The sequence below is a fragment of the Coregonus lavaretus genome (assembly GCF_964263955.1).
Source record: "Coregonus lavaretus genome assembly, chromosome: 28".
Lineage (NCBI taxonomy): Eukaryota > Metazoa > Chordata > Actinopteri > Salmoniformes > Salmonidae > Coregonus > Coregonus lavaretus.
In genome coordinates, this window is record NC_140015.1 from 9,119,946 (window position 1) to 9,132,600 (window position 12,655).

Here is a 12,655-nt window from a genome sequence, read left to right on the forward strand (position 1 = left end):
AAAGATTTTGAGGTTTTTGTGATACCAAATAACAGTAGAGACCAAGACAAAAGCGAAAGTCGTGCTCATATTGTACACAAGCAACAGCAACTCTCCAAATTCCATTAACCAGTTTCAGTCATAATCTAAGACTATTTAGGTCAGTCATGTTATCTTTAAACTCAAATTAAATTGTCTATATACACGTCTCAAATTGAAAGCACTGTAAAGGACCAAGACACATATGTTATCATTTCTGTTAAAACCACAATACAATTTTCCATACCCTTTACCAATACGCTTCTCTCTGCTCTCTCATGTTGTGCCAACACATCACCAAAACACACCCCACACCCACACGTAAAAGCACACACACACACACACACACCTTGCAATGAAAAAGTTGTCGCCTAGTTACTCACCCACACATCTACAAACTTTTATGTTCGTGCTAAGCCTCTGACTGTTCAAAAAGTACATGTAGCCTACATAAACGGGAAACAGATGATGAAAAAACAAAGTGGTCAACTTCGTTGGGTCTAGGTCGGTGGACAACTTTGAAAAGGAAAAAATGCATGTCGCGCATTACTTCTGTGACGGGCTGAGGCCTCAGGCCAGAGTCCTCCCGTCTGTAGGCTATCATCATAAAAAGGAAGCTGATGAAAAATGAAATGGAAGCCCTAACCTCTCCTCGCGACCAGAGTTTCGCCTTCCTGTTTACTGGCTTGAACTTCCTCACTCTGTTACGTGCTCATCCACACACACACATATACACACGCGCGAAAGCACACACGAGGAGCCAAGAGCAAAATACACCGGAAACCCAATATTCATTTTTTAAAATAAATAGGACGCTGTAGGATTTATAGTTATAAAACACATGAACTAGGCCTAAGATCCCACTGGACAATCTTGGATTCTCAAATTGTCTACGTATGGGACGCTTCCCAACAGCTGAACATATGATTGAATCATTCTATTGCATTGTTGATTTGATAATATTTGAAAAGAGAATGTAGTCTCAGTGAAAATAATCTGATATTTACGCATAAAACGTTAACCTCATTGGCAATTGTTATTGTGATACAGGTATTCTTGTGAAACTAACCATTAATAACGTGTTTACATCTGTCTTGCTCATAGTTCGATATGCTGATATTCGTCATATAAATAGAAGTTTAAATAGGCCTCATGGAGAAGCCCATAGTGGATTTTCCATTTTCCGAATATCAAATGCAAAAGTTGCCATTAGAAATATAAAACCCCATATCCTTGTGAATTAATTTAGGCCTGTCATGAATATGAATAATGGTAAACAAAACTGTTCATTCTGAATAACTTTTCTGGTAAATATTCCACTGCGTAAAGTTGTTTTTTTTCTTAATATTTTGCATTATGCTACGCACAACTCTCCTTACAAACAAGAACTGTCCAGACGGTTGAAAATACTAGAAGAGAAATAGGGCCAGTCGTCCATATTGAAAATACATTGGGATAGATCTGAGAGAAAATAATTAATGACAGTTGGAGATCTGTAGACGAGTTCTGAGGAACTTCCGAAATAAAATCCCTCCCTATTAGCAGCCGTTCACTCGCTAGCCTATCTCTGCCACGGGTCTTGTTGCGGTTGCCCCCTGCTTTGGGTAGACTACATAGCTATTAATTGTTAAAACAATGACGTCTGTATCCTCTGTTTTTTGATCGACAGTAACTGCCAGAGATTCCACGATAAAGATCTTTACACAAGGATATGTAATGATTTAGAGTTTAAAGTTTACACTTGAGTTCAACTACAGTTGGTCTCAAATGTAAGTGTCGCTTTGACACAACTATTAAACAATTTACATGAAGGGTTTAATCATACGACATACAGAGGTGTCATTTCCATGGTATTGAATATATCTCAAGGATGATTTTAAATCAAGTCTTTGTTCCTTAAAATAGTCCTGCCTGTATGGAGATTTTGATACAGGGGTCGAATGTGAATGTTCGCATCCAGTTTTGTTATTCACACCCTTCCTGCTTGAAAATCCTAGGGCAGGGTACGAACAAAGATTTGCTTGTACCTCTAGGACGCATATCATTATAGTGTGTGTGTGTGTGTGTGTGTGTGTGTGTGTGTGTGTGTGTGTGTGTGTGTGTGTGTGTGTGTGGTCGTTCTATGAAAATCATGGAATTTGGCATAGTGGATTTTGGTGACATTTTCTGATTGCTAGTGTTGATATCCATTCCATACACTAAACCAGTGTGCGTAAAAGTGTGGGTAAAAGTAATCTATTGCCCACTGGATAATCACAATAGCATATCTGATCCTCAAATCAGACAGGTAGAAACAATGTACAACCACAATCACGCCTATTACGCTCATATTCATATTCATAATAACTTTGAACTGTTTTATTTTCTGTTCACAGCTCGCCATGACCGTCGAGGAGCCTATGCTGCAATCTGTTTGTGGCTGAAGCAACTCAACTCGAGGTTACCAAGCACCTTAACGCCTATTCTTTAAAAAAATATATATTAATACGTTATGAGATTATTGACAAGAAATGTTCAATAATTTTGAATATCTAATAACAATGCTTCCGAATCAAGATGTCAAAGTGTATACCACAACAAAACTTTATTTCATAGATGCAAAATGACAATAAAAACAACAGGCTATATGTCTAAGTAACTTCCCTCAACAGTTGAGTCTACGTGAATTCCCTCGGAGGCAGAGGTCAAAGTTTGTATAGTTACATCCACAAATACACAACTAAAGCATATACACAAGCACACATAAACACATGTATCTATGACGCCTATATCACATGTCCCACACATAGCAGATAGGCCTAACTAAAATACCCGAAATATATGAAGGTCCAGAGACTCAGCACCATATTAATACCACAGTTTAGAGTAAAATGAATGACACACTAATTACAAACGATGCCTCCCCTCTCCTTCCTCCCTTGCCCCTAGGCCTAGCCACCAGCCAAATAAGCCTTAAAACTGGACTTACTGTGCAGTTGGTGCATTCATACAGTCCACTGGCTACATTTCTGCCTTGAAATGGTTCGAACCCGAGCGCAGACATTGTGTGTACCAGACAAGGGCATGGCCGTGGCCTACTACAGAGCTCTTCTCTAACTACTGACCCTTTAGAATCCCTCCGAAGCAGTTAAACCGTCACTTGCATTCTAGAATGTGAAATATATATTGTCAACTCCCCAAAACCATAAAACTAACTTTATGGACCCCACGTGACTTTTGAGAGCCAGTAAGGGGTATCTGTCGGTGGCCTGGGCGATTTTTACGATCTAACTTCAAGATAAAACCCTCATCCGTTTGACATGTAAATGTCATAGCTTCTTTTGGTATAGTTTGGCCAAAGGGGAAAGCAAATTTTAAAAACGCAATTGGCCAGGCAGCGCCGGGCAGATGGGGCTTTTTGTCAGGACCTTTACTCGGCTCTCAAAAGTAGCGTAGGACCAGAAAGAACCGTTGAGGACCCGCCGGTAAGTTTAAAAGTTCAGTGCTTGTTAACTGAAAGTGAGACGTAAACTGATTTGTGCAGGAGGGGCACCGTTTAACAGTGAGGAAATCATTACAGAAAAGTGCCCAATTCGTTAATGTTTTGGATGTCAAAGTTTGTCAACAAGAGATGGGCCAAGAGTGTGTGCTCGGTGTGTATTTTAGTTGAGTTTCAGTTGTTTTGCCGTTGTGATTGCCACATGTCCCTCAGGTTGCATTTTTAAAATGGAAATGACTGCAGTAGTGGCTATGTCCTTGTGCGTAATGCGTAACTGCAATTGTTCCATTTAAGACTTAACTCGGGCCTATAATTTGTCCGACTGCATTTGTGGAAGACTTAGACATATTCTCGAAGTATTTTGATAAGGTTTTGAGATGAATTGACAGCTGATGTCGTACACAGAAGGGTACACGTCTACCAGGTTTGGACACTGGGTAGACGGGGGTCTGGGAGTTTGATACGTGTTTGACCCCAGCTGGGTCATTTGTGAGGTAGGCAGGGGGTACAGAATTACAAGCAGTGTGCTCGAGGGGTTTGGTCTGAGTATGAGGAACTTTATTTTGTACTCCAAGGTAAGCTACAAACAAATACAAAAAGCTTATTGGCAAAATGCTTACAGGCAGTCCGACATGACAACTGTCATTTCCCCACACACACTTGTCATTCACTCTGCCCAATACAAATAGCCAATTGGTCACATTAAAAATGTCTAATATATACATCCTTTCTGGAACATAGGCATGATCCAATAATATACAATTACATTTTGAATATAACTATACACACGTATGAACGGATACAGGAATTCTAGTCATGATTTTTTTAAACAAGTTTCCCTTTTTTCAAAAAATAAATGAGTAATTTAAACACATGACAAAATCCAAATATATGATTCAAACAAAGGTATAAAAACATGAAGATGACCATTTATAACACACCGAGACTCCTGCTAAAGCAATACAGGGGCCTGTCTACTATAGCTTCACTTCATATTTGGGCAGAGGAGTCTCTAAAGCTGTAAACTCAAAAGTATACTCGTTATAGTTTGTAAATAAGTTATAACATTTAAGAGCTCACATGCCAACTTTCAAGAAAGCAGTAACACAGCACTTGACACATAAACGATATTTATAACAATAACAACGGGCGGCATTGATCGCGATTTTTCTTTTTTTCCCCTCCAAACAATCATCGCTGTTGTATTAAAAAGACAACAACATCTGAACATGAACTGTTTTTATAGAAGCAGTACCACAGTATAAGTTAAGTTGCCCTAAAACATCAACAACATGCCAAAAGATGCCGCGCTGTACAGTACTCAGTTCTAGTGTTTTTAAAACCTAATTTGAATTTGTGTATTCTTTCCACCCCCACGTAGTATGTTATTTGCTTGCTTGACCTCTATGGCTGGAAAGCGTTACCTGCGGTAGCCAGACTCATGCTCTTCAGTTTATTGTCCTTTTTCCATTTCATCCTTCGGTTTTGGAACCAGATCTTTATTTGCCGTTCTGAGAGGCATAGCGCGTGGGCTATCTCTATCCTCCGCCTCCGGGTAAGGTACCTATTGAAATGGAACTCTTTTTCCAGCTCTAGCGTCTGATAGCGAGTGTATGCTGTTCGGGCCCTTTTGCCGTCTGGTCCAGTCATATCTGAATAGCATGGATAAAACGCAAGGGGATAAACATTAGCGAGAAAGGACCACCAAAAGCATTTCACACGCAAATACTCAATAACTTTGACCAGCACACGTTTGCAAACACAACACATGAGCAAGCCCACCGATATAGGCTACGGCTATCAATGCACATAAAACTACGCCAAATGCTGCTTATCCGCCTCATTCGGCTGTATTGGGTTATTTTTGTGTATTTTTTTAGTCTATCAATGCATTCCTTTCACTGGGCATCTTATTCCCCATTACAAAGAACATGCTTGGTTACAACATTAGTATTTTCTTTTCGTGAATAGCCACTGTCCTCAACACATCCCTCAACTTTTTGCACTCTTCCTTCCTCTACTGGCTTTCTCCATTCTCCACATTTTATTGCTGTTCTTCTTCCCCCTGCAGTAATAAAGTTCCCACGCGTAATAAAGTTTAACTTTTCAAAGGAACAACAACTTTCAAGTCTTCCTGCCGTTTTGCACTCTCTCTCCCACCCAGTTCCATTCTCTAGCCCTCAGTTTGCGAGGCTTACCCTCTTGACAGATTTATGGCGCTTTTGTGGAATTTGCTAAAATAAAGGCACCATCACGCGCCACGGAGGAAACGCTAACGAATAAAACGAACACACAAAACACAACCTTTCTTATATCAAAATAAGTAAAGATAGACATCACGTAGGCTATATACCATGGCTAATGTGCAGTTTCCGCATCCAGGGAAATATCTGTGGTGCTTGGCCATCGCTCGATGCGGTGGTGGTGGAGGTTGCTGTGGACTCTTGCTTCTGCTGCGTCCGGGCGGCGTGGTTGGCGCTGGCTCTATGGGTGCCCTCCTCCGTCTCGGAGGAAGCGCTCGCCTCGTCTATTTCAGTGAAATGTGTGGTGTTGGTGAGGATACTGCCCGTCGTGGAGGCGCTTTGGTCGGAAGGGGGTGAGGAGCATTTGGGTCCCAGACCCTCGCTGTTGGAGCACGGCAGCGACTCCGGAGACGCCAGCGAGCAGCTTGACGCTTGCCTGAACCGAGTCTCCGGAGCGGGAGACTGGAAACCCCGGGAGTTATCCCCAACAGCCCCAAAGTGGCCAGTATTGGATGAACGATTGACGGTCAGGTCCATCCCATTGTAGTTGTAGCCGTAAGAGCCCGAATGCATGGTGCCGGAGTCCCTGTATGAGGCGTTCATAGCGCTGCTGCTAGTTCCATAATTTAGTAACTGATAGTCGGGGCCATTTGGGTAGCGCCCTGAGAACGAGTTTACAAAGTAAGAGCTCATTTAGGTTGTTTTAGAGGGCTTGATTTGTAGATCTTGGTCGTTATAACGCTGTGCTTCACGATTTATGATGTATTAATGAATTATAGCAATGCAGTGTACTTCGTTTTTGCTATGTATGCGGCCAAATATGGGGGTGGGGGTGCGTTTGAGAATCACGTGCTTTTGTTGACCAGTCGTAAATTCTCACTGATGACTTCAAGAGGTAATTCATGCTCTATGGTTACAAATGATGACGAGATGGGAGTCGTTAGACTCAAGTCAACGTGTGCCTCCCCATTGCAGGGTTGTGCTCCGTGTTGGCAGAGAGCGTCACCTACTGGGAATTTAATTTAATGCAGTAAAGAATGACTTTAGAGAAGGAGTTTCAGTTAGGATTTAGCTCTCTTTTCGGAAAGAATAAAAATGATTTGTTCCCCCATAACTTTCTTTATCGGTTGTTGTGATCGCAGTATCATTTTGTGTCTTTACTAACCTTTCCTGTGGGAGAAAAGGTGGGCTCGTGGCAATAAATGCACCATTAATAACTTAATATTAATACAGTAGATAAACACACACTACAGCTAATAACGTTTATAGCTATGATGCCGATTTTAGAGTCCTGCTCATTCTACCATGCTCAGGGGAAGTGTCTCGTAAGGTTTTAGTCACACTTGCTCTCCATCATAGATAATAATAATAATAATAATAATAATACCTGACAGATATTGAACACTATTATACTAGTCCTATTGATATATAATTCCCTTTTTGTATTATTAATTTGAGGTTACGATACTATTTTTAGGAAGTCCGAAAGGTCTGTTTTAGAATATAGCACACAATAGGTCTAGACTCTAAAGCGAACAGTAAACCCTCAGTCTAAGGTAATGGCACACCTGGTAATGTTTCTTACATGCAAGTAAAGGTCGTCGATGAGTAGGCCTAGCCGTGAAAGGAAATAAAGGTGTTGTTTCGACATAATTTGTCCGTTTATTTTATGCTCTTTTCTAAGGCACCATGCATGCAAAGTTATTGACTGGAAACGTTTTGCTGTGCACAAGAGGAATGCAAAGTCATGATATACGGTAATGGTTGATTTATGGTTTGTTGATTGAAAGGCGCAAGTTATTTCATGTAGGCTATGTGTACCATGATATGTAAACCCCCCTATACAGAACAGACATTTGTGCTTACATATAGACCGGAAAAGGATAGTTGAAATAGTCCAGACTATCTCCAAGGGGAGACACAGATTGATACTTATGCATTCTACGTTTCCACATATCACACATGAGGCTATTCTAAGTGTGTGTGCTACTTCTGTAACATGAAGCCTGGAGAATATCAGTCTACTCCAAGTAATACACACTTCAATACATTTAGCTGTAGTTCACAAGTAGCCCCCATATGTATTTGTGCGGTTTTCCTTCAAACTCCAAATGACAACACTATCATGTCTTGGCTACTTTATGTGTCATGTACACTGGGGAGGTTGTCGGTTGACAATTTCCAGCTCATTTGTGTGTAATTATCTACTGGGGAATACCAGGCCCGAGGGTTCTATTGCATATGAAATGTCACACTGATGGTACCTGGAAAGGGAACGTGACCATTGAGAGACATGGGGTCGTGGATTGGATACTCGAGTGTTTGGGTGAGTGTCTGGGCCGACAGGTCAACTTTCGCTCCCAGCCATTAATTAAATCAGCCTCGCACAGTTTGCTGACACTGTTTGGGACTTAAGTATTCACTTGTCTCGGATAAACTTAAATTCGTGTGTTTCATACACCTGTGAAAGAGCGAAGCTTGGTTTATGACTAAGTCACTGTTTGCGCATACCTTTATAACTGCAGCAGATGCACGGTGCTCGCTGTTTTTATGCATGACCAAATGGTAGACAATTCACTAAAAAAAGTTTTCCAGAGAGGTATTTAGCTTTCATATGATTTGCTCTTTCAAATACTTATCCACAAGTTTTGTTCTGGCCATAATTGTGAATTATATATGCCTAGGCCTATTTCACTTCCTGAGCCAAATGTGTTCTAGTCTATTTACTGTAAATGGCGTTCTAAGCAGGTGACAAAATCACAAAGACCTGTAAAGTATGCTCGCTCAGACCGTGCATGACTGGTTGAATAATTATTACATTTTATTGAATGATTTCGTAAGTAGATACCTATTTGTGACAAAACCACAAACATAAACAACGTATAAAATCCATAAAATATAAACTTTTGACCCAGTCTTCAGGTAGTTTTGAATTATCAGTAGATCAGTATGTTCTCCCCATGAAACTAAACAACAAGTCAACCAAATAATTAGATCAATCTGGGAGTGTAACTTACAAATGAAATACATTAATTCATAATTCAAGGAGAAATTCCTTTTATTTCTATACAGTTTTAAATATGAACACGAATATGACATATATTTGAAATAGTTTCGTTAAACATGGCCAATCATTTTTGGGCCACATCCTAAATCAAGAGGCAAGCGCACAAAAACATTGCCTTTCGGGTGCCCGAATCATGATAAAAACATACATAAAATGACAATAACAAAAATAGACAGTTAAGTGAACTTCTGGAATGCTACAACAAATTTACCAAACACAACATCACCGGCGGGAACTTTGGGCATATGAAGATAGTATCTTCATATTTGTAGGATTTCCGAAGATGATGCCAGAAGCCATTTTATGCATTTTTTTGTCTTCTTCTTTTCTTTACTCTGACCTCTTCTCTTCCTCCTCCTCTCCGCTGGTCTGAGAGGAGTTGATCAGTTTATTCTCTTTTTTCCACTTCATCCTTCGGTTCTGGAACCAAATTTTGATCTGGCGTTCTGTTAGGCACAGTGCGTGCGCGATCTCGATACGGCGCCTCCGGGTAAGGTACCTGTTAAAATGGAACTCTTTCTCCAGCTCAAGCGTCTGGTAGCGGGTGTACGTCTGACGACCCCTTCGACCAGGGTTACCGAAGGTCCCTGTCAAAAGAAAGGGACGAGAGAGTCAAACATTAACTTCTGTTTATAGCACTGATATAGATAGGCTATGTCCGAGGGGAAAGAGCTTGCGGCGAGTACCATGATTGGAACTCGTGAGCTTTTGCTGAAGATTTATGCATTACTGGTAGACATTTTGTGTACAGTGGCAAAAAATGACATTATTTATAGTCCTGGAAGCTGCCCTTAAATTAGTTCGTGAAAGTTCTGTTTAGATTATATTACATAGGGTTATGTAAGATTGTTATAAATATGCAGGATATTTGAATCATGGGTGGGGTTTTTTGCGCCAAACAATGAGCGCCAGCATTACAAATAAGCAACTGAAATATCATGTTATTTCCTCTTGTTTTTTCCACACATACAAAAAGATAAGCTGTTCAGAGAATGGGTGTTAGTTTTGGCAAGTTAAATAACGATGTACGATATCTTCATAAACACATTCTAGCCTGCGGTAGGGGCAAACCATGGCGCATCCTAACACTAAAGAACAACGAGCTCTTTATTGATCATCATAACTCTAAGCATTAACTAATTTACCCACACTGCTTCTGGCAAGTCACACACAGCTTCTGCTTAGAGCCAGAAAACAATAAATAGTCTATATAGAAGAGGACAACTTTTGGATTATGGTGGGTGCACTTAAAGTGATCATAATTCAAACGTTAGGATATCCAACAATCAAAGAAGTGTAGCTCTCTCTCTCACTGTCTATTATAGTTGTTTTAGTTATTTTTTTGTGTCGAATCGGAATTCCTCGAATGTAATTTATGGTGCTAATGTATTCCTCTATTATTGTGTAGTGTGTTTCCCCATCATATTTCATGCCTCGGACATAATTTCTAACTGTAACCCTTAGCACAGCCATTATGTGTATTTGCCTTGTGATGATACATTTTGAACTTTGTGATAGTGAAAGTATTTTTGTGGTGAATAACTAAGTACTAATAGCTGGAACCCTGTCAGAATAACAATATGAGCCATTTTGTGATAAGAAACCATCTTTGATGGAACTGCTACTCCATTGTTGCCAAGGATGTGTTCCTGTGCGGTGCGATTTTAATCTAGAACGTGAATAATGTCAGCCTCGAGGCGATAGGAACCATAATCATACCAGTTTATTGGGAGAAAAAAAAACTGTACTTATGGAGGATGCATCAAAAGTGTACATTTTATTTTTTATAGCATGCTTTGCTTCCTCTACTTTCAGCCTGGGTGTCAAGACACAACCAGAGCGACAATATTCCCCACTGTATGCTCTTCCGGCGCTGTACAGTGCAGCTGCAGGTCACATGTAATAGGCAAACTCTATGTATCAGCCAAGACAGGCAAAAACCAAAACAAACCGTAAGAAAAAACGAATGACATAACAATGTGGACTCACCGTTACACGAGTTCATCCTCTGCATCCACGGATAAACGGGCGTCGAGGGCTTCTGGTCCTCGCTGTCCCCAAATATGCTTTTATTTTGCCCCGAGCAGTCCGTCTTGCGATGGTCTTGGCTCAGTACGAGCGAATGTTCCTCTATGCTGGCGAGGGTACAGGCGGGGTCCTTTTCCCTGTAAAAGCTGGCTGCTGCGTAGTCGCATGCACCGGCGGCGGTGGCCCGGCCATAGGCACCGTTCGCCTGCTGATAATAGGAGGATGGGTACGCCTTGTCTTGAACGCTGGTAGCGCCATAGGCAGCACCGGGATAGTGTCTTAAAGGATCAGTGTATCCGGAGGAGTATAACGGTATCTGTCCCAAGAAAGACTCTTGTCCTCCAGGCAGAGTCACTGGAAAAGTTGAGTTTACAAAATAGGAACTCATTGGGAGGGTACAGGTTCTTTTCCTTGGTTTATGATTTGTTGTGTTTTATAGTCCAAGTGGTTTAGCTATTAGTAGTTTATCGGAGATTGGGTTTTAGGTGGGGTGGGGGGGGGGGTGGGGGGGGGCGCTGGGTGGCGATGTGCCAGTGCGGGACAGAGGGAAACCGTACCATCTGACCAGGCGCTGACCAATAGCGTGCGTCAGTGCCTGCAAAATAGCACCCTGGAGGAGGAGGGGGGGGGGGGGGGGGGGGGGGGGGGGGGCTGTGATTGCATACGCCGGGGGACCCCAGCGCAAACCCGAGAGCAGGCGTTTTTTCTCTCTCTTCTCTTTCGCCTTTCTCTCCTTCCAATGAGATTGCACAATACGAATCACACTGGAATTTTAAAGTGGTAAATTGAATACATCGACACTTCTCCCCCTTCTGTTTGGTCTTTGGTGAGCCCATATACTGTAAAGGCCCTCTTCAGTCAAGACAACAAATACGACCCTTCAAATAATCCCCACATTAAAAAGGACTTGAAAACGTAAATCATATACAGACGCACCAATGGGGGTTTGAGTTATCTTCTGCATTTGAAATATTTTGTGTTTATATTTTTAGTTGTCTGATTTATTATCTCAGTACAGTAGCCTATGTGATGAGATATGTCTTCTCCCCTCTTATAGCACATTATCATCACCATTATTTTCATAGAGATTTCCTTCGGGGTATTTGACAATATACCTAATGTATATTTCAACATGCACGTGCTTATTATATTTATTGGAATTTATTGGAATATTCAGCCTTACAATTGCTTTGGGTTTTGCAACAGTTTCCTTCACTGAACAATATTCCTATATTAGTTGAGTATGATACAATATTTTGAGAGCCCTGGCTTTTATCAATGTTTAGAGCAAATTAGCTGCCACACATTGGTCGATATGTTACCATTGGTTGTTTGTTGAACGGCTCTGGCCTATGTTGCGGTATCATAAAAGTTCCTTATTACCGCATTTGTCTAGTCTGAGTATGTATTTACATGCATACTGCCCTGACCACATTTCATGCACCGGTTTCTATTTCAAAATTATGGACTGGGAAGGTCATTACGCGTTGTAGAGCTTTAAATGTTTCGCTGACTTTTCGACCATGAGTCAAGTCAGGTCTGGATCTGTTTTTCATTTACAAATGGCATTTACAAAATCATAAATTAGCCAGTCCCATAAATAAGTCCGGTCCTCACACAAGTATTGTCTGTCCAATAGTGCCGGGAGTCTGTGTATTTTTACTTTCATTTTGGGTCCCTTTCAAACCAGGACACAGAGCTTCCTTTGGTTTGGCTTAGTTTTGTGTGAACGGAAAACGTCCATTGTGTGACCATTTGTTAAAGTACACAGAGAAATGGGCCAGTCTAAGTCTCGGTTAATAATTAATAAATAATAACTAC

General features: G+C 41.0%; 2 protein-coding genes across 2 annotated transcripts; both read right to left on the reverse strand.

Annotated features, from left to right (window-relative positions):
• Positions 1-4,038: 4,038 nt before the first annotated feature.
• Positions 4,039-6,485, reverse strand: LOC311103468 (homeobox protein Hox-B5a-like). Its single transcript, XM_084145035.1, has 2 exons — positions 5,850-6,485; positions 4,039-5,148 (listed from the first exon to the last, which is right to left on the reverse strand). Exons 1-2 carry the CDS (start codon positions 6,430-6,432, stop codon positions 4,901-4,903), a joined length of 831 nt encoding a protein of 276 aa, XP_084001161.1. The 5' UTR covers positions 6,433-6,485; the 3' UTR covers positions 4,039-4,900.
• A 2,142-nt stretch (positions 6,486-8,627) lies between these two features.
• LOC311103365 (homeobox protein Hox-B6a) lies at positions 8,628-11,245 on the reverse strand. Its single transcript, XM_084144927.1, has 2 exons — positions 10,796-11,245; positions 8,628-9,393 (listed from the first exon to the last, which is right to left on the reverse strand). The coding sequence occupies exons 1-2, from the start codon at positions 11,220-11,222 to the stop codon at positions 9,137-9,139; spliced, it is 684 nt and encodes a 227-aa protein (XP_084001053.1). The 5' UTR covers positions 11,223-11,245; the 3' UTR covers positions 8,628-9,136.
• Positions 11,246-12,655: the final 1,410 nt, after the last annotated feature.